The 27,469-nt window shown below is 57.4% G+C and overlaps 1 protein-coding gene across 13 annotated transcripts in view; it reads left to right on the top strand.

Annotated features, from left to right (window-relative positions):
- Positions 1-27,469, top strand: part of LRRFIP1 (LRR binding FLII interacting protein 1) — a 106,232-nt gene that overhangs the window by 46,060 nt on the left and 32,703 nt on the right. For 5 of the 13 annotated variants that reach the window (XM_037069266.1, XM_037069259.1, XM_037069261.1 and 2 more), the window contains exon 2: positions 4,911-4,997. In XM_037069266.1, coding sequence (XP_036925161.1) covers positions 4,911-4,997 — 87 coding nt within the window. Of the gene's footprint in view, positions 1-4,910; positions 4,998-11,079; positions 11,098-14,534; positions 14,583-15,558; positions 15,604-16,242; positions 16,324-17,972; positions 18,012-21,789; positions 21,850-24,039; positions 24,103-27,469 lie in introns of all 13 variants that reach the window. The other 8 variants (XM_037069258.1, XM_037069260.1, XM_037069262.1 and 5 more) reach the window with 5 other exon arrangements.

The raw sequence follows: 27,469 nt of genomic DNA, 5'->3' as shown, positions 1-27,469 counted from the left end.
TGGGGCAGCAGCCCAGGGAGACGGCTGTCCCCAGGGTCTCTCGTGGGCGTCCAAGGGCCTGTCGCCTCTCCATTGCCCCAGCTGGTGTTTCTGATGTGAGCTGACAGTCCCCTCCCAAACAACGTGGAGAATGTCAGCACCCAGCGCTACAGTCATTCGCATGGGGGTCACAGGCTGTGAGTGTCCCCTGGGCTCTGCAGGGCGGGGAGCTGGCTTCCTGAGCTGTGTCACCTTGGTGCCTTTCCAAGACCCCAGGGCTCTCTCTGGGCAGGAGAGAAGTGGGGAAGAGAACGTGACCAAAGCCCGTCTCAGCCCAATTCTGAGGTGTCGCTCTAGAGCAGGGGCCTGTGTGCCCCGCCCCGTGCCCCAGCAGAATATCGGAGCCCCTGGGCACTGCTGCGGCGTCAACAGCAGAGAAGGAACTTGTTCTGGGACTGCAGGGTGGGTGCCGTAGGGCGCAGGACCCACACCTGCCCAATCCCAGGGTTGCCCCGAATCTCAGGACAAGTGCAGGCAGAGCCAGGGACCCCTGGAGTGTGTGCGGTGCTCAAAGATGTGAGTGGGTCCGCTTCCTGCCACACCCCTGTCCTCTCCGAGCAATGGGGACTCAGGCCCCTGGGCCCCTGGCATCCGTCACAGTTCCGTTCTCTGAGGCGCACCACGTGGGTCTCCAGGCAAACGCATAGGAACCCCAAGAAGGACACAGAGCTCAGTGGGATTGGGGCATGGGGTGCTGGGGATGGCGTGTGGCCACCCCACCCTGGGGGGCATCTGCTGCACAGACCCTCCACTGCAGGCAGGGCTGGGGCAGCCACAGGCCGGCCGGCTGGGGACTGGGTGTGGCTGGGCTGGGTTTCTCCTGGTTTCTCTCTTTCTAGTTCTGCTGGGCCCGACTCCACAGCCAGGGCGGAGAGCGGCAGCCCTTATCTTTGGCGGAAGCTGTTATCTTCGGAATTCCTGGTGTGCAGGGCGGGCCAGAGGATATGGGTGCCTGACGAGACAGGCCTCGTCTGACCGCTCAGCCCGTAGCCTTCGGTGTCCTGCTCCTGTGAAGCCGCGTCCGCTCTGCGGTTGGTCCAGAACTACCTGTCACCAGCCCTCGGCACTGCCCAGGGGCCCACCACTGGAGTGACTGCTGCTGTGGCCGAGGCATCACCACACATGTCTGCAGCCGTCGTCCAGGGGCTGTGCTGCCCCAGGAGGGCCAGTCATGGGCGGGGCAGGGCCCCGTTCGTGGTCTGTCTCCCTGGCCAGCCTGTGTGCCCCTGGCTGGGCCTCTGTGCCTGTGGCCTGGACTCGGCCGGTCCCTGGGGGGCTGGCCTCCGAGTGCCCTGTCAGGAGGCCCTGGGCCTGGGACCTGGCTTCTGTGCGCTGCTGGCCTCTGCCCCGTCCTACCTTGGCCTTGCATGTGGGAGCACCGCCTTCTGTGCGGTCAAACAGAATGTAGCAGTGGCGCTTTGGAGGTAGGGGTTCAGCTTTTTAGAATTATAATGAAACAACTTAGTGCTAAGTGGTGTTTTCGCCTCCCCCGCCCCGCCCCCCACACTCCCGCCGTGTTGCCCAGGTGTCTAAGGCTCTGTGTACCGGATTCCGGCCAGGACAGGAGGGGCCCAAGGGGAGGGCCAGGCCCTGTCACGGAGGGTGGGGTGTGTCCCCTGTAAGGGGCGTTCCTCTCCCACATGGCGGGCGGTCCTGAGAAAGCCAGGGAGCCTGGATCTCATCAGTGTCAGAGGGGCCCTCCTGGGTCAGCACCTCCCTCAACTCCAGCTGACCCCGCAGGCGGCATCAGAACGGGGTGGAGAGGGGGGTGGCAGGGTGTATTGGCAGGGGAGGGGACACAACCCTGCAGCTGTCTGAGCCACAGAGCCCTGGCCACCTTCTTGCAGGAGAGAGTGCGGGGGCACCTTCATTTCCTCCCCTCCCCCCTTGTCTCCTCCCCCTTCTTTCCTTCAAAAAAGTTTGCAGTTTATTTGAAAACTGTCAAAGAACCCAGACATAGATGGGATGACAGAAAGCAGAGGCCCCCACACTTGGGCGATGGCTGCCCCCCCCTCCCCGGGCTCTGACTAGGGGGTCTGCTGGGGGCTGCATCTCTGACAGGCCTCTCGTGATGGGCCTCTGCTGGGAAGGACGCTGGGACACCTTCAGTGTAGAGAGCCTGGCGGCCCCAACAGCTGTCGGCTCACCGCCCAGTGACCCCCTCCTCTCCCCACTCGGTCATGTTTCTGCAAATCCCAGCCGGCATCTCACCCGTGGGCACCGGAGAGTAGGTCTCAGCGGCAGCGGCAGCACCGGGCAGAGGAGGCGGGGCTTGGCACCCAGCGCTCCACCCCTTCCTGAGCCCTGAGGGGACTCTGGGGCGGAGAGCCTGCAGCTGCCTCTCTGGCCCCTGCAGGCCGGTTGGGGGTGGGGAGAGAGCAGCCTGGGGCGGCAGGAGCTGTGCCCTGCAGACCGGAGCCTGAGGCCCCAGAGCAGGCAGGGCGAGGTTAGCACCGGGGCTGCCGGCTCCCTCCACCGGGAATGCCGTCCGATCACTGACTGGGGTCGGGGAGGGTCCAGGATCTTGTTTCTAAACCCTTTTCTGAAGCCCTGAGCGGTTTATACTTTGTCCCCTGAATCCCATAAATCCATCTACGTCCCTCCGTTCTTATCTGCCGAGATGTTGGGGGAGGGGTAACACAGAGGCTGTGCTCCAGGGTGGCAGCCAGGGGCGGGGCTGCTTCTCCACAGTTGGCTCCTGGGGCCACGGGGGTGTCCCTGGAACGGGGGCCCCGGACCCCCCAAGTGGCCTCACTGCTGTACGTCATCCTCGGCGGCGGCCCGGCCAACCCCGCCCACTCATGTTCCAGGCTCACCCACTGGGATGCAGCCCCCTGGCACTTGCTGGACCTCTTGCTGCCTCCCCACCTGTCCCCGCGTGGCTGCCGGTATTCCAGCCAGAGGTCAGGGGTCAGAAGTCAGGCCCCACTGGGTTCCTGCTGAGAACCCTTCTGTGGTTCCGCATGCCTCTAAGATGTGGGTGCCGATACGGGAGCTGAGTCCGGGACCTCCGCCCTCAGGACTTCCTGCCGGGCCACGAGCCTGAGCCTCGTCCCTCCGTCCCTCCCCCCTCCTCCCCGGCCTGGCTGTCCGCATTGCCATCGGGGTTTGGCCTTGGGCTCCTCTCCTCCTAGAAGCCCTCCTGGCACCAGGGTTGGGTTAAGTTCCCCTCCACCCACCACCCCCAGGTCACTTGCCACTGGTACATGGTCACCAACTGCTTTGTCTGCATCCCGAGACTGGGGACCCAGACTGCACTGTGAAAGTCCTTCCCAGCTGCCTTGGGCAGCTCTGCGAATTGGTGTGGCCTGGCTGGTGGCAGCCGGGGGGGTGGCAGTCCCCTACAAACTCAGTCTAGAAAGTGAAAGTAAGCATTTGGGAACATTAGCCCCTCTGACATGGCTGTGACCCCAAGAGCAAGTACACGTCTTACACTCTCATCGGACGGCGATGGGCCTGCCCTGCACCGCAGAGGCACTGGCCGCGGCACACGGAGGGCAGGGCGGGGCCTCCCGCAGTGGGTTGGCGGGATGAGCTCCTGTTGGCCTGTCGCCGTGGGGGCCTGTTGCTATTTTGTATCTTGTGTTCATTTGACAACTTGATTGTATCAGTGACAGTCTGGGTCCTCGTCCGAGCTCACACCCCCCGAGAATAATCTGTCTTGTGATTCACTCAGGGTCTGCCCATGAGGGGCCGTCATTATTGTCATTATTTGTGCCTATTTGCCACAGACTGCAGCCCAGTCACGGGAGTGGCATCCATCATGCTGTGCGGCCCACACTCAAGGGGAGTAGATCGTGGGGAGCAGGGGGCCACCCTGGAACCCCCTGCCCCACTGTCATCCCCCTCTGTCCCCCCCAGCAGCCCCTGCCTCTCTCTTACATTCCCACTTCCCTCCTTCCCCCGTGCCCCCTTCTCTTTCCCCGGCCCCCTCCCCGTCGGCCCCACCCCAGCTGATGGGCTGTGGCCACAGGTCTGTGCTGGCAGGGACACAGGGCCAGCAGGCTGCCGGGAGGCCACTGCCCTCGGTGTGACAGTCGTCCTCTCGCTGGCCCACCCGTGGGGCTAGAGGACGTCCTGTGGCCAAAGTCAGTCTGAGGAACCTTCCCCTGCCCTCCCCTCTAGCTGTGCCCTCACACAGTGTCCGGAACGTTGAAAATGGCCACGAAGGGGCCAAGTTCTTACGTAGTTGTGACTTAGACACCTTGCATTGAAGGACCTGGGCTTGGTTGTTGAGGGAACCACGTGAACAAATTATAAAGTGAATTTCTTCTGAGAACGCAGCCGGCCAACTGTGGACAGGTCAGCTGGGGTCAGTTTCAACTTCGAGTAGAATGTAAAAAGCAGATGAATTTGTAATTCAGTGCAAGTGTGGGGCACGCGTGACAGATATCCCTAACACCAGGGCCTGCTGTCAGGACATCAGCGTGCAGTGCAGGGGGCCCTGCCTCACGGGCGGGGGGGGCACCTCCGAGCACCTGACTGCTCTCTGGCCTACTGTCCACACCAGAAGCCTGCTGGCCGTCTCCGATGACCCAGTTTCAAGATTATCTGGGGAAGCTGGAGACATCCAAAAATGTCTGCAGAACTGGGGGAAGAAGGTGTATCCCCGAAAAAGTTAAGTGTAAAGAAGGTGGAATTTGACCCCAGAAAACCTGAACCTTGACACACTCGCACGCTCACCTCCCTGAAACAGTGACTAAGCGTGAGACAGGCGCAGCGTGAAGCAGCCTGACCTTCCAAGCCTGTGCTGGGCTCCCATGTGTGTGTTACCCTCTGAACGGGATGTCCCTTAAAGAACACCCTTGTTAACCATGTACTTGAAAGGGGCCGCTGGTCTACCCTCTGACGCAGTTTCCTATGTGTTTCAGGCGGAGGCCAGGCTGGCAGCGAAGCGCGCAGCCCGCGCCGAGGCCCGCGAGATCAGGATGAAGGAGCTGGAACGGCAGCAGAAGGAGGTGATGCTTCCCCCGGCCCCTTCCGGGCGTTTCCGTCTGAGGCCGAGTGTGTGAGTGCGGGGGCGCTGTCCACTCGGCGTCGCTCACGATCAGAGTGCACTTGTGCCTGGGACTTCCGTTCAAGGGCAGACCGGGGAGGGTGCATAGCTCAGATGCCAGTCGTGCCTGTCCCAGACCCCACCTGCGGGACTCCGAGGCCAGCCCGCAGCCCCGGGCCCCCTGCCTGCGTAGGTCTTCTCAGCCGGCCCTCTGGCTCTGAACCTCGCAGAATCCCGATCCCCTGAATTAAAAGCGTAAAAGAACAGATGATTATGTGTTTACACTAACTAAACTGTTTAAAAATATGTCTCCTGAGGTTCTACACTTTTTAACAGGTGTCGTGGAGCCTGGAGCCCGCACACGATAGGAAGCACAGCGTAAACACCGTGGGTGAGCTAGCCAGGGCAGAGTGTGCACAGGGAGGTGTTTATACACCTGTTGATGGTGTTCACTGCTTGTTTGCGTAACCTTGACCGGAGCCAGTCCTGCAACACTGGCAGTTACAGCTGTGAGCTTCCCTGCGAGCTCGGTGTCCCTGGGGAACAAAGGAGTCCCCGCCCGTGGGACCCTGTTCCCTGTGGGCCACGCCCTTCGAGAACCTGCACCCAGGCCCCGCCCAGGCTCTGCTGGCTCAGGGGTTCTGAGTGGTTCCCTGTGGGCCACGCCCTTCAAGAACCTGCACCCAGGCCCCGCCCAGGCTCAGAGGCTCAGAGGTTCTGAGTGGAGTACGTGGGAAAGCGCCAGCCGGCTGCCTTCCCCGGGGCCGGTTTTCATACCGCCTTGTCCAGCTCACCAGCCAGATTTTAAAAGTTGAGCCAATGTTTTAAAACTTGTGAGCTTTCAGGGGAAAAAAATCTCTATGTCCAGTTTCTCTTAAAACCACCTCAGATCTGCCACTTCCCTCTGGGGGGAGGCCCTGGGGCCAGTCGCTCAGGGTCACCCTCGGCCTGAAGAGCGTGTCACCCCTGCACGCAGAGGCGTGCCTGTGGGGGAGGGGCACAGCCGGATGTGGATGTGGGGAGGGAAACGCTTCCTGGAGCCTTGAGGAACAGATTAAAGGTCATTAGACGAAGCTCAAGCCCAGGACAATAGCCAGAGGAGTCCGCCCACAGCCCCAGTGATGGGAGGGCAGGCCCCCAAGGCAGCCCCACCGTGCTGGGGACCGGGGTCCTGCCGCCGAGGGACAGCCACACCACACTCCAGCGGTTGTCGGGAAGTGGCCGCACGTGAGGTGTTGCCGGTCCCGTGTTTCCCCGGGAACACGGGCCACACGAGTGTTGGAAGGCAGACCTGTGTGTCCCCTCCTGGTTGCAGATGCAAACGTGCTGTCAGCACGTTCTGGTGTTTATGGCATTGGCCCCTCGAGGGAGTTTAGTGCTTTCATTGATTGTTTTCTCTTAATTTACTCCAAGGAGCACGGGTTTGGCATTTTCTCTTTGCCCCCCACCCCCCAGAATTGCATTTCTCATTCTGAAATTGAAAACAGATGCTCCTGAATTTTCACGTGAATTATGTGGACTTTGGCACCATTCCCACCCCGCAGTGATCGGCCGGCAGCTCCTCGGCCGCCCGTCGTCTTGGTCCAGGGCCGGGAGACACCTGGCCGCAAGCTCGGGGCGTGACCAGGAATGACCGTCCAAGGTCGCTCAGAGAAGCAGTTTCAAGCGTGAGGACGGGTGTTAGAGCCGGGATGTGGAGAAAGGAGCAGGTCTTGTTTTGGGGACCTTTGTCCCCCACCTGCGTCACCTGTGCTCTGGGAGCCGTCCTGGCCCCACACCGCTTCTGCACACTCAGCCTCTGCTAGAAACCAGAGTCGCTGGAGGCAGATAGTTCTTTCAGCCTGAACTTGTTTCTAATAATCAGTGTTTTAAGTGACAGATGGCTTTTTCAAACTGCCTGGGGTTTGGTGTCTCTTTCAGATAGTTCTGTTCATTCAGTGGATGCCCGCCAGCCCACCAGGAGCCCGTCCCTCCCCTCTGCTTTGGAGCTCAGAATGGCAGGGGAGTCAGGGCGCTGACTCAGTGGGCGGCAGGGTCAGGGGTCAGGGCCCGCCCTTGGGGGCAGCGGGGTCAGGGGCCAGGCACTCACACAGTGGGCAGCGGGCAGCGGCCCGTCTCTCAGGCGCATCACCATTTGAGGAAACTGTTACTTCTGTCTCCAGCACCAGGACCGCCCACCCTGCCCGGGGCTCACGGTTTTCATGGGCTTTCCCCCAAAACCGTTCCCAGGTCTTGAAAGAGCTGTGAGAAGACTCCCCCCGTGTTTTTCTTGCCGCGCCAGCTGTGCCGCATCCGGTTGAGTTTCAACACCCACTCTCCCCCTTCTCCCGCCTGGAAGAATTTCTGGTGGCCTAGGACTGTCCCCGAGCTCTGTCATGCACCGAGCCACAGACTCAGGGGAGCTGCCAGTGAGTCTGGGCGGGGCCCCGCCTTTGGTGTCCATGGTGGCCTTAGTCATCGTTTTAGTCTTTGGCTCACATTTAGGAGAAAGTGACTTTCAGCAAGTGCACTCACACAAGTGTAGCACTCCTGCAGAGTCAAGGTGAGCACCGATCACAGTGTGTGTGCGTGCACAGCTGTCTTCAAATTGTACACTTAGGTAAACTACATCCTACCCTTAGTCACGGATGGCCTTGACTGAAGTGTGCACTTGATCACATGAGCAGGTTCTGTGTGTGAAGTCCTTGATTCAGAGGGTCAAGTGCAGAGGATTTGACGCAAGAAACCACGTGTTTGAAGGGCCTCCTTTAGACAGAGAAACACACCCATTTCTCCATCTGAGTCGAAGGAAGTTGTCTTGTTTCACTTTAATTCTATGGCCTGCAAGTAACCCTGCCTGTTAAGTCGTGGCTCTGTAATTTTGGTAGTGCGAGGGGGGTTGGAGATGGGCTGGGGCCTCGGCGGCTGCCTCACGGGGGCGCCCCCAGGCGTGTGACCCTAGCGGCACCAGACTCCACCTGGGCCAGGGCCCAGGTGCTGTGCAGTGTGGCTGCCCTCAGGGCTTGGTGCCCGCCTGGGCTTGGGGGCTTTGCAGAGAAAATCCAATTAAAACCTGGGAAATCCGGGTAGAAAGGCCACCACTGCCTTCCTCAGTCACACACTGTTACTTGGTTAGTCAGTAGCCTAGGAATGTGGAAATTCTTCATGTCGCGGTGCCTTTCACTTCCGTGGTGAGGACACTCCAGGGGTTTGTTCACAGGGATCAGAGGTCTCATCCCAATTCAGGTTCACGGGCCGGCTCCCATGGAGGCAGTTCAGTAATGTGGGACCCTCGGAGCACTGAGCGCCCCCGCAGAGAGGCTCTGAGACACAGGCCGGGGTTTCCGCGCGCAGCAGCGAGTGGTGTGAGGACCTGGAGGGGCACAGGCATCGCTGTAAGCCAACAGCTACCTTAGGTGACGTCCTCTTTCTACCTGTCCCGCAAAGATGCCTTCGCTGTGGGGCGCTGACTCCTACTGGGGTCAGGGTGCAGGCCTGGTGACCGGCCCCACATGCACGGTCAGGGTGTGCAGTGACAACCTGGTGGGAGCTGGGAAGGAAGCAGAGAAACCAGCTTGGGTCAGTGCAGCCCGAGGGAAAGCCCGGGCCCCGGGGAGGCGACTGCAGCACCAGGCGGGGGTGCAGGGGGGCGGCAGTGGCCCCCTTGTCCCAGGGTCAGTCTGGCCGCGGCCTGAGCCCAGCAGCCACGCTGGCTTACGCGGACAATGACTCTGCCGTCCTGCGTTTTGGGTGGTCAGAGCAGGAGAGCGCCACCCTCAAAAGTGTACATCTGCTCTTTCAAACTCAGGATTGGAAAGGTTTTAAATAAAATGGAGGGGTCTTTTAGTCAAAGAGACCCGGGGAGGGGCCGCGGGGAACGGCAGGGACATCCTGGAGCCCTGGCCACGTGGCAGTTCTGGGCCCGGGGACGGTCACCATCTGGGAGGGGAGGGCTGCCAAGTTTTATTTGCAGGGCAGAGCATCGGACTTCACTGAGGCAGGTGGTTTTACCCACAGCTAAGGAAACAGCCACAGTATCAGGTTAGATCTGAAAAAGCTGCGAAGCTGTGGTCTTCCCAGTACACCCTCTGCCTCAAAACCCGGGTTCCACCAGCCGTGAAGACAGGCCGAGACGGAGGGCAGAGAGCCCGTGCGCTCACCGCGGGGCGAACCGGCTGGCAGCCGCTGCTACTCGCTGTGTGGGGGTGGGCGGGGCGAGCCACACGAGCCAAGTCCAGGTATAAATGGAAACGTACCTTGAAAAACAAGTTTTCTCCTCGGTGCTGAGCTGGAGGGACAGTGTGATCAACACAAAGCAGACCATTTTATTAGCAAGGGAGAACAGGGAGGCCGAATCTGCTCACGCGGCTGTTTCCGGGGCAGGGCAGTGCTTGCGTGTGCACCCGTGTGCACCGGCGTGTGCGTGACGTTTGTGTGTGCCCCAGCGACCAGCCCGTGGCCTGGGCATCAGGGTGGGGTCCGTGCGTCCGGGTCTGGGCAGATGTGTGGACCACGCCTCTCAGCCTCTTTGCAGACCTGGTCTCTGGGCCTGTTATTGGAAGTGGCCCCCATGGCCGGAGGTTTTGCAGTCTGCTCTCCCAGGGCACTGGCATTTTAAGTTGATGAAGTGAAGATGGATATGTCCATAAGGTCTGTGTGCAGCCTGAAGAACTGAAATTTTGGTGTAGAAATTGAGAAAGGGGAGTCTGCCTTCACAGGGTGGTGAGCCAGCCACCTGCGCACAGGTGCTTCTGCACAGGATGGGGTTTCCGGGGGAAGGAGCCCTGATCGGCGGAAGGTGGACAGAGCCTGTGAACGCCTGGAGCAGCAGTGACTGTCCCTGGTGGCTCAGGAAACCAGGGTGCTGGGTGGGGGTTCCAGAGGCGGGGTGTGTGGAAGCCACCCTGGGGCCTGGGACCCTCCAAGGTGGGTGTGCAGAGTGCAGAGAGGAGGACAGGCGAGCAAAGGGACATGGGTGTCCCAGGTCTGTAGACTTGTCACCCAGCCCCAGAGACGGGGCCATGCTCGGCTGCAGGTTGATCCTGACCACCAGGGCCAGCCCCAGCCCCCCGTCTCGGCCCCCTGCTCCCCCCCAATGGGCCTTGTGACCAGCACAGATGGTGCGAACTGACCGCAGGGTTGGGAGAGTCCGCCGAGGAAGAAGGTGTGTAGGCAGATTCGGGAAACCCAAGAGAGCCTTCCCGTTTGAGGGCCTGCACGAACAGGGGCGGGATGGCAATGTGACGGCCAGGTGGCATGGTGGCCGGGCACACCTCTTCCGTGGCTCCTGACCTGGCACACAGTCCTCCGGAGGCACCGTGTCTCCCACGGTCGTCATGTCCAGTGAGCTCACCTGTGCTCGCCCACGTGCGACCAGAAATGCCGAAGTCCTCATCTCACAGTTTGGCTGGCCTGACTCAGTGAACATGTTCTCAAATGAGGGAGGGAGGGAGCGAAGCACCTCTCAGGCTAACCCAGGGGTGCCTGCGCCCAGGAGGGACCTCCGAAGCAAACCCTGTGCGTGCCAGTGTGTGGCAATGGGCTTTTGTAAAATGTGCTTCCCTTCTATTCTAGTGAGCGCTCCGTTCAGCCGGAATCGCCCTGGTGTCCATTTGCACCCACAGGAGTCAGAACCGGGACGGTCTCTGTCCACTGCCTGTGGATTCCGCCAGCCGACTTTCCAACTAAGTTTCCGTGCTTTCTTGTTACACTTTTATCACTGTGGAAAGAAATTCTGAGCTGATGAGGAAGTGCTTTTTCCGGGTGCGGTGACAGGTCACTGCGTGGCCCCCTGCCTCGCAGCGATGGCAGGGTTTCTGCAGAGAATGCTGGGAGAACACGGCGTCTCCTGGGGCACCTGCAACGTGTGCGAAGTAGGGACCACCCAGGCTCCCAGTGAGACTCCAGAAATTTTGAAATTCACACTCTACCAGTTCCTCAGTTTTTTTCCCTAAATGGCTTTTATTCATATCACTAGGTACTTACGACACCTTTCTCTCTGATGTTTCTACTTTTTAAATTGGATTTCCTATTTCTTTTTCTATTTCTTTTGCCCTTCTCTGAAGATCTATCAAGTTCAAAAGGTAGGCTGTCCCGTCTTCATCTTCTGATTTGCATGCACTAGTTTTTTCTGGCCACCTTTCAGAAATAACACCTTTCCCTAAAAGACGTAGTTCTTGCCGCTTCTTACCGCTTTGCCGTGGCTTGGCTTAACCGGGAACGTGCTCCTTGCAGTCCGCGCTTCCGTCCCCGCGAAAGCGGCCCCCCCAGATGTCCTTCTCACCTGCGATTCTGTCAAGAAATTAGGAAACGGTTTGAGGAGAAAAAACTAATCCTAGGACAAAATTAAATCACATATCAGAATTTGGGAAACCTGTTGAAATCAGATCTTTAAAGAGAAAAATGATCCTTCCATATAATTTTGTTAGAAAACTTTTAACATGCCAAGCACCGTATATTAAGAGATGGTTGCAGACTATTAAGGAAATCTGAGTAAAAAAGAAAATGCTGATGTAACAATAAAACTCAGCAGCTTCCAATAAGCCTGCCCTCCCCCCTCACATTCAGAGTGCTGGTGTGCAGCCGAGGTCCCAGAATCAGCGCACGGAGCAGGCCAGGAGGTAGAGACCGAGGGGCAGGACGGCTGGGGTTTGCTCCGGAGTCGGCTCCGGGTCGGCTCCAGGGTCGGCTCCGGGTCGGCCCTGACGCAGGGAGCAGGTTCCTGGGGGTTTCCAGACTGTGCTCACAGCCTTTCCTGGACGTGGGTTTGATTGGCCACATGTGACATCTCTCCTAGTTGCTTTTTGTATGAAACTATTCAGTTTCCAGATAAAGAGCAAGAGCCATGGTTGTTCTTTGAGAGCAGCTACTAATTAAATCAGAGCAAGGCGACCTGAGTCCAGAGGTGAGGCCCCTGCACACACTCTCGGAAACTGCGGGGTGCTGTGCTTGAACCCCCGGACTGGCCACAGCCCCCAGTGGCCACCCCTTCCTGCCTGCACCCGCCTGTGTGACCGGGCTCCCCACGTCTGTGAGGAGTCTGTGAAGTGAGCGCCCGCACCTATTCACACCTGGCTGGAGTTCGTAGGGTCCAGGAATGAGCAGGCGTGTGGCCGCACCAGCTGAGTCACACATGCAGGGTCTCGGGAAGAAGTGAGCGGGTAGAGGCGGGGATGGAACCCTGGCTGGAACCTGCAGGACAGACGTCATTGTCCCAAACCTACACAGGGGGCACCATCTGGAAATTNATTCAGTTTCCAGATAAAGAGCAAGAGCCATGGTTGTTCTTTGAGACCAGCTACTAATTAAATCAGAGCAAGGCGACCTGAGTCCAGAGGTGAGGCCCCTGCACACACTCTCGGAAACTGCGGGGTGCTGTGCTTGAACCCCCGGACTGGCCACAGCCCCCAGTGGCCACCCCTTCCTGCCTGCACCCGCCTGTGTGACCAGGCTCCCCACGTCTGTGAGGAGTCTGTGAAGTGAGCGCCCGCACCTATTCACGCCTGGCTGGAGTTCATAGGGTCCAGGAATGAGCAGGCGTGTGGCCGCTGCAGCCGAGTCACACATGCAGGGTCTCGGGAAGAAGTGAGCGGGTAGAGGCAGGGATGGAACCCTGGCTGGGACCTGCAGGACAGACGTCATTGTCCCAAACCTACACAGGGGGCGCCATCTGGAAATTGCCACTTGGATGTGCTGGTGGCTGATCCGGGGCAGGGACCCCGCGCTAACAGGGGGTCAGGGCAGTCACTGGTGCGCAAGGTGCGACCAGCCCTTGGCAGAAACGCAGGTGCTTGGCTGGACGCTAATGATGGTCCCCAGTCCTGAGATCCGTGACGAGGAGGACGAGGCAGTAAGGGCTCCCTCCCAGCCCACGGGGCTCTTTCTTCTGGAATCAAAGCTGTTCCTGAAAGTCAGGCACCTTTTGCTCCCTTGAGGCCCTCGCTCTCCTGCGTGCCTCGCCCGCTGATCTGCCGGTTCACGTGCGGGTCTGGAGTTGGCTGGGCCATCCGACGAGTTAGTGTCGGCCAGTGTCAGCCGCTCTCAGCACTTACAGTGTGCATCTGGGGTCTCCTCCCGCCTCCGAGGACGGCACAGAAACGCAGCCAGCGAGACTTCCCGCAGGGCAGCTACTTGGAAGCCCCGCCCCCCTCGGTGAGATGGAAGGTTCCAAACACTGGTTCTTACATTTACAACTGAAAGAGAAAGGGAAGTGTGAATACTCGATGAGGACAGGAACAAAGGAGACTGAAAAATGGGGACGCTGCTTCCACAGACTTCTTTTGAAATTTGAATGTGACTGTATGAATCTCTGTGGGCCGTCTCCTGCTTTGAACCCATTGTCTCTCTAATTCAGCCGGAGACAAAGGCGTTGACGGCCTCCCCTTTTCCTTGCTGGAATCGGACAGCTCCTCGGCTGGTACTCATCGAGGCAAAGGCGCTGCTGCGTCTGACTTAATCAGACGTCCACATGCGCCGGGAAGTGCGGACTGTTGTTTCCACAGTTTAGAGCCCGAGGAAAGTCACTCACACACAGATCAGGCCCACGCTTGTCGGTCGCCACAGTTCTGTGCGGGTTGAATATTCAAAGCCTCCTCGTCCCTCCGGATTTTCCCTCTTCCGGTTTCCTCCTCCCACGGTCGCCCGGCCAGGGAGCTGACACCGGGCCGCCCCTCCAGGGGAACCGTGACCGAGGCGACTGTACCAGCAGCGTAAAACAACGCCAAGACTCGTCTTGTGCTTCTCACACCCACTTTTTCCTCCTGATCATAAGGCTTCACTGTGTAAAGAGGAAAGTCTCATCTGTGTGGTGGGGCTCTGGTTGCCTGTGCCTTGATTTTCTACCTGGAAATTGAGGGCAAAGTGAGGAGAAAAACAAACCCTGGCTCCTGCTGTTTCAGGAATGACTGACTGTGTTTGGGGCCAGTTGGGGCCGATCGGAATCCGTCGGAATTGGTTTTCCTGATTCCGACAAGGATGCCCTTAGACAGGCGAGGCAGAAACGCGGAGGTGGGACCTGCAGGGGGACCTTCTTCCCGTCCAGAGGCCGCTGCCTCCCTGGCCCTGACGGCACCCGGAGTTCACTGTCCCCTGCACTCAGCTCAGCTGGCACAAGTGACCGGGAAGCCGGAGTCATCACAGTGACGCCCCCCCCCCCCCCCCCGCCCTGCCACCAGGTTTTCTCATTCCTGTGTGTGACACGGGATTGGCCATCAGCCGCTGGCCCTCTGCACCAGCACAGAGGGCCCAGGGCCAATTCCTGGCCCCAGGGGGCTGCCTGGACCCCAGCAATGTTTCGCCCCTGCTCCCTGACCTTGCGGACAGGTGGGAGGGGGGCGGGCAGGGTGTGCCCAGCTCCTGGTGGCGCTGCCTCTGCAGAACCCGACCTGCTCTCACGGCTTTGTCTTGGCGTGTAACCCGCACCGTGTGGCTTGGGCAGCACCTGGGGGATGCATGTCGCAGCAGTTCCTTACGCAGTGACCACTTCACTTCTTGCCTAATTTTCTCTTCCTTCCATCTGTAGAAATACTATGGGCTGGAGACGAAATGGGGCGACATCGAGCAGTGGATGGTAGGCCTCGAACCCGATTCACAGAGCTGGCACGGTTCCCAGTGTGGTCGTTGCACCCAGTGACAGCGTCAGAGGGTCCCTGCTGCCCCGTAACTCAATACTGAGGGCTTTCCGCAGGTCCCTCCGGCCCCCGGCCTGGTCAGGGGGGGCTGGGCCAGGCGACTGGTCCTGCTCTGTTCAGTGCCACAGACCCCTGCAGTCTCCAGGCCAGTGTTGGTGGGGGCCTCTGCCCTCCCTGACCTCCTAGGGCAGAGGACTGTCCACTAGGGACACTCGGGCGTGCGTCCCCAATGTGAGGACCCCCCATTTCCATCCTGCCTCCCCAGGGTCTAGTTGGAACCCAGAAGTCACATTAAGCCCCGTTTCCTTCATTCACCATTGCGGTCAGCTGGCCGGCCACCCTCACTCTGACCTTCCTCTGCCTTCCGTGTGCGCCCCGCCCCCACCTCGCCCATGAGGCCCACCAAAACCGCTGTTCTTCGGTGAGAAAATGCCTTTCGATTCTCATCATTTCCCAGAACAGCCCCTCTGCCTTCCTGTGTCTGCTGAGAGATGGCTCACCCCTCATGACACCCTGTCCTTCCGCCCCGCCCCAGAGGACCTGGTGGTGTCCACGGTCCCCAAAGGACATGGCTCCTTCTCACTGAGTCAGGCACCTGGCTGTGCTCCACCACCCTTGTCCTTGTCACCTGCCTCCTGGGCATTGTCACGTGCCTTCAGCACTTGAGATCATGGCCAGCATGAAAACGTCCTGTTAAATACCCCTTATATATATGGATAAAATAAGGAAATGTAAAAGTACTTCCTTACCTCTTAGATGCCTATGTAAAATAGGAAATGCAGTAGAGTTCCAGGGGCGTGAAGGGCGCACGCTCCCTCTGTCTGAAAAATGAACTTCACCCTGTCCTGCTGGGCTGTCTGCGGCTTCCCGTGCGCGTCTCTGACCTTCCTGCTGTCCCCTCCTTTGCTTTGGTAGGAAGACAGCGAGCGCTACTCACGCAGACCCGGAAGGAGCATGTCGGTCAGTACTGCGTCCACGCGGGCACTTACGTGGGAATCTAGCCTGTATGTTTAGTGGCTGAAACACATATATATTTCTATATATGATTCATACGTGTGTGTACCTCAGTGATGTTTATTAAAGAAACTAAAACTCCTATTATTACCTAAACAAAAACTGTGAACTCAGCTTGTAGCATGTGGACCTAGTTTGGGGCGGGGGGAATGTTTGAGAAACTGCCGAGTGTTGATATAGTCATGAGTTTCCTGCGTTTTTGCTGCCGAAGACCCCTGAGTACCTCACAGAGTAAATGTGCAGGGTGATGCGATACACGCAAAAACACGTTCCTTAAACCTTGCCAAAGTATTCGTGATTGCATTTGAAAAACTGCGTGCTTTGGGAAGCGCAGTGACCGCCCACCCAGCCAGCGGCAGCACTTTAAAGGAGCTGGTGTGGAGCGGCGTTAGCCCGGAGCAGCCCTCAGGGAACAGGCGCCCGAGAGGAGCCGGAGTCTCCAGGACCTGGGCTCTGGCCGCCGGGTGCCTGGAGGCTGCCCGGGGGCCCTGCCATGGGGGCTTCAGCCACCCCTGGCCCCCGGCCCCCACGGCTGCTCCGTGTCCCACCTCCACGTCACGCCAGTCTCCTCCCTTCTCTCACTAGGCTTCCGACGAAGACGAGCACCTGTCCGTGGGCAGCCGCGGGAGCCTGAGGGTCAGTGCTCGGGCGACTGAGTCCGCATGGGTCAGTGTGTGTCTGGGGCCCTTGCTTGCTCCTCCCCGTGCTCACCTTCCCTTCTCACGGTCCCTGTGCCCTTGACATCAGTGTTGAACTGATAAGACGCGTATTTAAAACCTAGTCAGGAGGTGGGGGGAGGGGAAGTGGGGGACATCTGTAATAGTGCCCACAACAAAAAACAAAATGTTTTTAAAGATTTTATTTATCGTTAGAGGGGAAGGGAAGGAGAGAGGGAGAGAATTATCAGTGTGTGGTTGCCTCTCATGTGTCCCCTGCTGGGAACTGGCTGGCAACCCAGGCATGTGCCCCAACCGGGAATCGAACCTCGATCGTGTGGTTCATAGGTCCGNAATAGTGCCCACAACAAAAAACAAAATGTTTTTAAAGATTTTATTTATCGTTAGAGGGGAAGGGAAGGAGAGAGGGAGAGAATTATCAGTGTGTGGTTGCCTCTCATGTGTCCCCTGCTGGGAACTGGCTGGCAACCCAGGCATGTGCCCCAACCGGGAATCGAACCTCGATCGTGTGGTTCGCAGGTCCGTGCTCAATCCACTGAGCTACACCAGCCAGGGCCAAAAAACAAACTTTAATGAAAACAAAATCTAGGGTGGGAAGTGGGGGGTGGGTGGGGTGGGGGGAAGTGGTGGTCGGAAAAGGGAGACAACTGTAGTCGAACAACAATAAAAAAAAGAAAAGAAAAAAATCTACTTCAGTGGTGGGATGTCCCCTTGTTGCTGTGGGGACAGTCCTAGGAGGCTCAGGCCGCCCCTCCGTGGCATCTTTCTCCAGGAGTAGAGGCTACTATGTTTTTACATGTCTGTCCCTGGCGCAGGACGGCCACCCCTTTGGTGGTCGCGTCCACCTGCACGCCACCCCCCAGCCGACTCTGCACCATGCGGGGGCTGCCAGGCGGAAGCCGGGGTGAAGGGTCCCCGGGGCTGCCTCTGCTCTCCTCCAGGGGACGCCCCTTCTGTCAACTGGATGGAACCTCTTCATCACAGCCACTTAATGGCTGATAAACACAAAAACCTGTTTTCCTTAAACTTTCCAAAAGGGTTCGTGATTAGGTTTGAGAACTGCTGTGTGCTTAGGGAAGCAAAGTAGGGAAGCTGTGTTTTTAGGCCCGTCCATTGGTCTGCGCACCCCAGGTTAGTCCACCTCGGGGTTGAAGTTGCACCCCCCTGGGGGGCGATAATTAGGTCTCGGAGCAGCCACCAGGCAGGGCAGAAGGCTTGTTTTTAACCACCAGGACTCGGCACCAGGGTGTCACTCCCAGACGTCTGCAGGCACTAGGCCTGCCTGTAACTGCCGCTTATAGCGGTAGTTATACCAGGTGCCAAACAGTTGTCGTCCTTGTCCCTGCAGGGGCCAGGGCGGACTTTAGAGGAGGAAATGAAGTTGCTCTGACCACGTCAGATTCGGGGCAGCTGCATTTGCTGTGAGAGCTTCCTAGGTCACGTTACCTGCCTCACGGCGGCTGCCCTTCTGACGCGGCTCCTTTTGCAAACACGTGAGGTCCGAGGCGTCACAAGGAAGTTGACACTGTTAAGGTTTTCAGTTTTGCCTGCCCTCTGACGCTGTTCTGTTTCACTTTGTGTTTTAACGGTCGTGGTCTCTCTTTTCTGTCCTTCTCCTTGTCTGTCCTGCCCCGACAGCCACGGCCCGACTCAGAGTCCAGGGGTCTCTGCGCCTGGGTGAGACGGGTGCATGACTTGCTGTGTGACCTAGATGGTGTCGTGTGGCAGATAATAACCAGTGTGGCCCCGCTAATCTCACGGGTGTTTGTCTTAAAAGCCAAGTGCATCGTTGTCTGAAAAGATGCACACGCCGCCCTCCAGTCTCCACCTGGGGACCGAAGGCCAGAGGCAGGTTCCCCCTCCCTCTCCTGGGGCCCCGGGCGTGGCTCCAGCCACCTGGTCGGGCTCTGGGCCAGACCAGCTTGCCCTGTCCACGCGCAGCTGTGCCAGAGGTCTGGGTCCCCAGTGGGCGGGGCAGGAGACAGCTAGTGTCCTACTCTCAAGGAACTCAAATCAGATCAAGGATTCCAGAAGCCTCTACAGTCCCTTTAAAAGATTAAATTTAAAGTTGCTTCATTTCCTGAAGAAAGCCATTGTTTCTCATCTGCATCCATCCAAATTAACGTTACACGGGACTTCTTTGCCTGAAAGGTCCCTGTTCCAGGACCTTTACAACAAAACGAAGGCTTTCCGTTTGAATTCGAAGGTGTTCCCGAGCACCTACTCAGGAGAGGGGCTGTGCTTCCCGTGGCCCGTGAGTGTAACCGCACCAAGGAAGGTCTTGTCTCCGAGAAAGCGCTCTGGGTGCCAAAGCTGCGGGAGCGCTTCCAAGACCCTTCCCTGCTTCCTTCAGCCCAGTGCATCTCCCCGTTCTTTAGCAAACTCCTGGTTTAAAAAGTGTCCTTACCTTTAAGGTGATAATCCGGAGTGCCACCATGCTCCCAGGACCCTGGACCCGGACCTTCAAGCCTCTTGCGGGGGCCGCTGAGCTCCGAGGAGGAGACTAGCGGTCCAGCCTGGCTGTGGCTCAGCTCCTGGGAGGAGGGGCCTGCTGGGGCTGGGGGTGAGCAGGGACACGTCACAGCTTTGGAAAGTGCTCTTCCCCAATGACACTGGCAGGCGAGAGCAGTTCTGTGAGGATGCTGTGGCGGCTTTTCCTTTGGTTAGGTCACTAAATGCATCAGTGACACGTTTCTGGGTGGTTAGCCCTTTTATTCCCTACTGAGAGTGAGCCGCGCCCAGGGCCAGTCCCTGGTGGAGCGGAAGACGGCTGGCTGGGTGAGCGGCCACGGGGGCAGCTTCTGGGGTTCGCCTTCCTTGTCAGCTTCCACCCCGTCCTGACGGAGGGCACCAGGGGCTGCACATGTGGGTTTGGGGCTGCCCTCTCCTTTCCTCCCTGTCTCACACCCTGTGGGAAACTAATCTCACATTGCTCATCAGAAAATCTAACGACTGACTCTTGCATGGCCACGTGTGAAGTGGGTGGGCGCTCTGACAGTGCAGACCGACTAATCTCGCAGGACTCACGGTTAGGATGGGTGGTTTGGATAGGGCCTTATTAACCCTCGAATCGGACTTTTCCTCTCGCAGCAGACACGAGTCTGCGAGTGTCTGTCGTCCTCTCTGACAGCGGTGCTGCCCCACGTCCCATGGGTGAGACTCCCCGCAGGGCGTGTTAGAATGCAGATTCCAGGCCTCCGGGTGATGTCCCAGGTCAGGGCCCAGAGTGCTAAGGAGCAGGCCGAGTGACAGCAATGCCAGTGATGGCACAGCACGGCGCATGGGAAATGTTCTGTAGAGAAAGCTGGTGGAATGGCAGAGACTTGGTATGAAGTTGGCCTGGGGCCTCTGGGCTTTTTGTCCTGGAGTTACCATTAATTTCCAGCTCTCCCGGCCCTATCACGGTACAGGAAGCAGTCCCACCCCTCCACACGGTACCCAGAACCACCTGAGAGCAGAACTGGCAGTTTCTGAAGAAGGTCAAAGAACTTTCCACTGTAGAGGTTAAGACCCAGTAGGTTTGGGAACATGTCCTAGGAAGGTGGTCCCCATGACCAAACTCTGCTCCAGTGCAGAGGGGTGGAGCTCCCCAACGCCTCTGAAGGCAAGGCCCCCCCCCCTGTGTCTTCATGGGGGGCGGGGGGGTGGAAGGGTGATGAATGGGAGCAGATGCTCCCCAGCCTCCCTACCCCCTGCTCCCTGCTGTCGCCCGTTGCGGGAGGAGACCAAAAGGAAGGGCTCGGCTCAAGCAGTCCCTGCTCCATCAGCAGTACTGGGGATGCAGAGTGTTTATAGGGGATCCATTTTCATTCCTAGATTAGTGTTGTAAAGTAAAAGTTACCTAAAATGGATCGCTGTCAGCCTGCATTGTCATGTTTTTTCCAGAACCTAGTGGGTTTTTTTTTTTTTAGGATTTTGTTTATTCATTTTTAGAGAGAGGGGAGGAGAAGAAGAGAGGGAGAGATACATCAGTGTGTGGTTGCCTCTCGAGCGCCCCCTACTGGGGACCTGGCCTGCAACCCAGGCACATGCCCTGACTGGGAATCAAACCAGTGACCCTTTGGTTCACAGGCCGGCGCTCAGTCTACTGAGCCACACCAGCCAAAATAAGAAACTAGTTTTTAAACAGATACCAAGAGAATCAGGCCAAGGTCTGAAATACGGAAGTCAGTGATGCAAATTTCCATATCAAATAATCTTGTTGGTCAAGAGAAGAAATTAAACCATTAGACCAAGTAAAATTCCTGACCACCTCTAAACATTTTTTTGATTAAACTTACTTCAGAAATGTTTCAAAATTTCTCCTAGAGTTCTCCAACTGAATGCTGAGAGATTTCTACACACTCTTCTTTTATTTAGAAACTTCAAGTTGGTTTTGTTTTGTTTTTTTAGTTGTAGCAAAGGTAAATACAGACTTTCAATAGTCCAGATCTCATGAATCTGGATTTATACTCTGGAAATTTATTGATTGATTGATTCTACATTAATGTCATGGCCGCAAAGTAGTGCTGAGTGCCACCCCTCCCCATCTCAGTCAGGGCTGACCCCCCCAGGGTGGCCTTGGAAAGTGCGTTGCTGTGCACATCTGCCCAGCCCAGGAGGGGCAGGGCCCAGTGGGGTGAGGAACTAAGGGCCGGTGCCGGGGCTTCTGTCTGGAACTTGGACTCATGTCCACCAGCCTGGCATCTCCTTCCTTTTTCACCAGTGGTGTGGCCTGCCCCTCCTTCTGCCACGAGGGCTGGTTGTGTCTTTGTCACGGGACATCCGCTCCTCAGCAGGAACTTCCTTAGGGATGAACGAGAGCAGTTTAGTGAGCCCGTGAGCCCGGAGCGCTGGGCTAGGGGAGCTTGGACCGGGGGTAGAGAGAAGAGACAATCATGTGGGCAACGCGGCCTTTCTCTAATTTTTACTGAAGGACAAATTATGAAATCGTGAAATAAGTCCTCAGATTTCATTCTGGGGGGAATAAAAGTAAGAAGACTGGACACGTGAAAAGGTGATGTGGAAGACGTGTGTATACACTGTTCTTCCATGATGTGCTTTTACATGTGCTTTTACGTTCAATCACGACCCGACCAGAGGCTGGGTCTGGACTTTCTGAATACAGCCGGCTGCCTCTGGCCGCACCTCCACAGCACAGCTGGAAACAAGAAGAACCAGCCAGAAAGTAGCTGCCCCCAGGCCCACGGGCTTCATCCACGGGAGATGTCCTGTAGTCATTTACAAGTGACCCCGAGTGGACTCCCCTGAGCTGCAGAGGGGCAGGCGGAAGGCAGGAGGCATTGGGGAGAGGGGCTAAGCTTCGGGTTCTCCCAGGCTGTCCTCCACCGGCTCCGCTCAGAAAGCTCGGTGTGTGCCTGGTGCGTTCCTCCTTGCCGGTGTGCATCTGTCTGTCTGTACCCTGTCCTGTCTTGAACGCTGATGTCACTTTTTCTTCTTTTCTTCCTTGAAACAGACAAATGGTTATGATGGAGACTTGTATGGATCGCAGTCCCTGAGCAGAAGATCCGGCAGGGTCAGTACCGTCGACTTGCACGCCTGAGACCCAGACAGGGTGCGGCAAAGCTTCCCCAAAGACGGAGCAGTGTGGCCGCGTTTTTGTTTCTGTGTTGCAGTGGGTCTTTTCCCCCTGGTGCATGACAGAGTGAAAGCTAATTAATGTTTTTCAGTGAACATTCTCAGAATGTGAGTCCTCTGGCACTCTGAGCGTTAGTGTAAGAGATTCCTTTTCATCTAAGTGTAAAAGATCTGGAGTTACAGATTAGCTCTAACGTTGTTTTACCGCCCTCGGTATACGAGTGTGGTGTGTGACTCGTGTTGGTTCGACGTCACCGTCTTGTGCGCCTGGTCTGCGGTCTTGAAGGCAGCAGAGCCCGTGTGCTCTGGCCACTGGCGGGCGGGGGTGGGAGCCAAAAGTGGGGAGGGAGGGCCGAGTGGTCCTCTCCCAGGGTGGGGGGGTCGCTGATAGAAGGAAACGCAGGGAAGCAGGCACGCTGCCAGAGGCCGGGGAGGGCTCAGTGGGTTTTAAAACGTTAAACTTGGTATGTTTCCCAGTTGCACGACCTGTTCTACGCTAGGTGGTCTAGAACCTTCCACACTTGCCATCTCCTCCACCTTTCTGTAGTAATTCATTTTACTAGCTGTGTGAAATACTGCTTCTTTAACCGTATCAGGGGTATTACGATATCTCATCTTGTACACTCAAATTACGCGTTCAGGTTTCAAAGGCAGAAGCCAGCCCCAGCCTGGCTCCCGAACCGGACTGATCGGTCCCACCCCCCCAACCCCCGAGGGAGGGCCCTGCACGCGCTGTTGCATACAAACCCTCCCGCGCAGCTGCCCTTTGCTCGGAGGCCCAGCCCGTGGACCTCCTCCGGTCTGCCGCGTGTCTCCCCGAGTCTGCGCCCGCGTGTGGTGCGGGCTTCTCGGGCCGAGAGCCGCCACGTGCTCCCGTGACTGCAGACAGAGCGTCCCTCAGGGCCGCACCGGCTGGGCGGCGACTCTCCGCCCTCCGTGCGTCTTCCTTGGTAGCCATCGCAGAGCACAGGGTCCGGAGCCGGAGTCCCGGCAGACGCGCGGTCACGTGGTCGCGTCACCCTCACGTTCCTCTCCAGGGTGTCCCGAACGTGGACCTGCCACTTCTGTGACAGTCAAGGTGTCGTCGGGCTCCAGGGCCTACTATGGCCACATATTTTATCATTTACCGCTTTTTTTTTTTTTCGTAAGAATTTTTATTGTATTTTTTCCATTACTGTTAATCCCCTTCCACCTTTTTCCACCTACAGCTCTATGTTAATCGTTGATTTTTACATTAAACCAGTAACGCCCTATGATTTATTAAGATTTAAGTCATGCCTGGAGAAATAGACAAGACCTTGATTGTAAAACTGTTCACCACAGAGTAAAATTGGGCATGAATTTGATTTCATAAGTAATCAAGGAGTGCGATGATCGAAGAACCAAATCACCCACAGCTCATGCAGCAGCACGTGGGGGCAGACCCCCCCAGCAGGACCCCTGAGGATGAGTGTGAGAAAGGCTGGGAAGGCTTCCAGGTGTGGGGAGGACTGGGGCTGAGGGGGCAGTGAGACGCCCAGGCAGAAGGGAAGCGGCTGCAGGCGTTGCCTCCTCTGCACAGGAGGGCCCCTCACTAGTCTGGATGCCCCCCTCGCACCCTCCTCTGCAGCGTTCGGTCACCTGCCCATCCAGGTTCTGGGCTGGATCTGACCTTTTTGGAGTATATACCCAAGACACCTCAAAGACGGCCACAGGGCCCTCGCTTTCTGTGCGCTGGAGGGGATGGCTCTCTCAGGCCCCCTGCCTGCGTGGGGCTCAGGGCCGGGCCGCAGCCCTCAGGCATACTGGCCTGGACGGAGATGGGACATTTTGCCACAGATGGAGTTTTAGCTGAGAGGGTGTGTGACACCGAATCCAGACTGGCAGGCGATAGTCCGTCCCTTGTATCAGTGCCACCAGAGATGGGAAATTGTGGAAAACAGTCCTAGTTCAACCGCACGACTCACGCAGCCTCGACCGCCAGCTGTTGAGTCTCTGCTGCGGCAGACCCTCGATCCTTTGTGTTCTGGAGGGCGGATGCGGCGTGGCTGTGTCCTCTGTACCCTGTGTTCTCCTTTGCCCGGGACAGGTAGGCTTTGGGCACAGTAGCGGAGTGTGCGCCACTTACAATGTCTTCTTTGGTGCCCAGAGTTCCAGCTACAGCGGTGATGGCAGGTCCTCCACTTTGTCAGCATCCAGAGAGGAGAAGCTGGTTGGTTTCCCTTTCAACCTTCCCCACCCTCCTGTCAGACGCGGCCGGTTTGCAGCATGCAGCCTCGAGTGTGTGCGTGTGAGCTCAGCTCTCCTCTTTTAATGCCTGTGTTACAAATTTCCCCTGGGTGGACGGATGGCAGCATCCGTCCTGGAGCCGGAGTGGGTGCGCTGCATCTCATTCTGACTTAGCCCACAGACCTTTTGAATTCACATTCAGCTGTTTGACAGTGGATTGTGGGATTTAGCTCGGTACAGTGAACGGAAGTATTTATGTGGCTATGTTGCCGTTAGAATTAATCAGAAGAAGAAAAAATAAGAAAGCCTTAAATGTCTTTCCGTGAAAGTCCCTGAAAACGATTACTTTGTAATGTGCATGCAGACTCAGGGCCAATTTCTCAGGGAGGGACTAGAACTGTAATGAAAGTCAAATCCCAATCCGCATGTCTACACAGCAGTTCCTCCCCACTGTCAAGGACCTGCCTCCGTTTTGAAAGGCAAATATTGAGCAATTCTTTAAGTGCCCCAAGAGGGAGGCTTGTTTGTCCCAGGGAAGGTTCCTGTGCACGGCAAACAGGTGAGCTCAGGTAGGAGGAAGGTCACCGACAGCCGTGTTTCCTTCTGGAACAGAAGGCACACCTGCCTGACAGGGGCACCTGTGCCACAGTAAACAGGGCGACAGGGACAGACTCATCTTCAACCAGTGTCACGAGTAAGGACATGCACTCAACCTTAGGGGTTAGGAAAATGGGGTGGGGGAGAAAGAATACGTGGAAAGTGACCGGGGGACCCACAGGGGTCTGTCTCCTCGCCTCTATCATGCCTGGTCCCCTCCACTTCCTGCTTCTGCCTGCGGGGAGTGGGGGTTCCAGACACTGCTGGCAGCTCCCCCCACCCCCATCAGCGCGTTCAGCCCCTCTCCAGAAGCCCATGGTGGCCAGGAGGGACCGCACTCCAGCCTCCCTGCCGGTTCTGGCCCTCGCTTCCCCAGCAGGTGAGCTTTGAGTGAATAAAAACAAGGTCAGCTCGAAGCCACAAGATGCTGGTAGGTCTGAACAATTTGAATGTGGGGGGTATTGTGTATATTTTCTTAATTCCAGGGAAGCTTTGCTATTGCAAAGAGTACTTTGTCCTTCAGGAAACTTCTTCCTCCTCACCTTCTAACTGGAGACACTGCTTCTCCAGTGGGAGAGGGTGGAGGAGACCCAGGGCCCAGCAGTGACTCAGTTGCCGCAGCACAGCACCTGAATTCATTTAAGAGAAACATCCCACACCCGAAGTGCCAAAGTCAAAATTCTCGCCAGAACTTCCCCCAGGCCACCTGTCCCCACCCCACACTGCCCGGCATGTTTTACTGGCCCGCCCACAGAATCTTCCCGGCCACCACTGCAGGTGCCACGTCAGTCCCTCGCGGATGCATCGGCTTGTTCACTGCGACAGAAATCTGATCACGGCAGGTGTCCCTGTAGTGTGGAGCGGTGACGACTTCATGAAGAGCCTCTCCAGGCTTTCAAATGCCTCAGACCCAAACCCCGGACCAGACCGCCCAGTGTCGCCGGGGGTGAGGGGAGGGGGCCGGTGCGCAAACTTTCTCCCACGTGGCCGTGTGGGCCTGCGTTCTGTCAGCACAGCCCCTGGAACAGTCACGATATTTGCATTAGACGTTAGTAAGTGTCTCCCTGTCCACTCCAGAATTCCACCTGCCTGCGCCCCGGTCCTTTCTCTCACGTATTTGAGGCATAGGAGTGACAGGCACAAACCACGGGACCTCGAAGGGTGGCAGAAAGTTTTAAGGTGCCATCCAGTTACCTGAATGGAGCTGCTTCACCTGCCGGGATGGTTCTTGTTCTTGCATGATTAGTGGAATACTGCCGACATCGAAACCTGGGCAGCCCAGTTTGTTTGAGGAAATTATTAAGTTACAGAGTAGTTCTCCCCAGAAATATCGTAGTGCCTCTCGGTCTCAGGATTACAGCACCGAACCTGTCGTGTCCACTGGGAACTGTGAGTGCCGGCGTCATGTGGCCCCTAGGAGGCCGAGCCACAGACCGTTGCCGGTGGCACGTCCTGTTGCGTAGAGTAGAGGGTGATGTCTCCGCAAAGTCTCGGTTTTGAGCTTTGCCCACCAAACAGTCAGACCTCCAACGACAAAGACATTGAACCCCCCACGGTCTTGCTACCAGTTGAAAGAAGGAAACCGGGTTTTGCCTGTGTGTAGATTCACGAGTCCTGATTCAGCCCCATGCACACACAGTTTCGTCCCTTAATGGGACTGTCTTGACCTCCCCGAGGCTGCTTCTCTCTCCTGCCCCCGCACGTGCATGGCTGTTGCCGATTTTGTTGTGAACATGGTTTGTGTGAATTTACAATGTGATGTGCCTCTGAGATGAAACAGCCCGTCCCCTCCTCCTGCCTGTGTTCCCCGGAAACGGGCTGTCCTGCTCTGACCCGGCCTTGCCCGCAGCGGCCTTGCCCCCAAGCCCCAGCAGCCCAGAGCGGAAACCTGGTCCGCCTCCCCCCTTGTCACGCTCCCTCTTCTCCCTCCTCCTCCCAGAGTGCCACTGGCATCGCTGAGCGTGTGCGCACGCCTCACCTTCCTCTACACGAAGCCCAAAGAGCCAAGCCCGGCCAGGGTTTTCATTGGCTTGACGAACTTCCTAATTAAGACTTTTCTCAACCTTTAAAAACATTATTGAATGTAACTGAAGACCTTATATAGAAAAAAGGAACTCAGGGAAAAGGAGGCCCTAGTCAATGTGTATTTTTCAAAAGCTCTGGCCCCCAAAATTGGTCTCTTGGGTCTCTCCTCCTTTTCCAGCAATTGTTCCCCATTTGGGGTTTCATTTGTTTTTTAAAAATATTTTTCTCTTGTCAGTGTGTCCAGGAAGCAATTTGGGAGGCTTTTGCGCCTCATTGGACTCCCCTGTCTGGCAGGCGTGGTGAGGCCAGCCTGCTGCCTTGGCTCACTCTCCCCTCGCTTCCTGTTTGCGTGGGGCGGGGAAGGCCGGGCCTGTGCGGCTCTGGGCACCAGCCTGGTTCTCACACAAGGAAACCCGGGTCAGAGCTCCAAGTACCGACTTGGAGACTGAATTGTCATCTCCCTCCATTGTCCTCTCCCTTGCGTGGCTGAGTGATTCATCCGCAGTTGTGCACCCTCCAAGACTGGCCCCGGGGGCCCTGTGCTATGGGCCTTCCGCGGCCAGGGCCTGGAAATGAGTCACGATGCTATTCATTGCAGAGCTCAGTGGCGGCCGCCCCAGCCTTTAGGTGCCAGCATGTCCCTGTGCGCGCGGGCTGGAGCCGGCGCAGCGGGCACCCGGATGGAAACAAGCGCGCTCCTGCCCCCTCTGGCCGGCCGGCAGTTTGTG

This window comes from Sturnira hondurensis, unplaced genomic scaffold, assembly GCF_014824575.4.
Source record: "Sturnira hondurensis isolate 20B ecotype Veracruz unplaced genomic scaffold, ASM1482457v3 Scaffold0018493, whole genome shotgun sequence".
Lineage (NCBI taxonomy): Eukaryota > Metazoa > Chordata > Mammalia > Chiroptera > Phyllostomidae > Sturnira > Sturnira hondurensis.
Note: the sequence above shows the minus strand (reverse complement) of the source record. Positions and strands in the feature narration are given on the sequence as shown.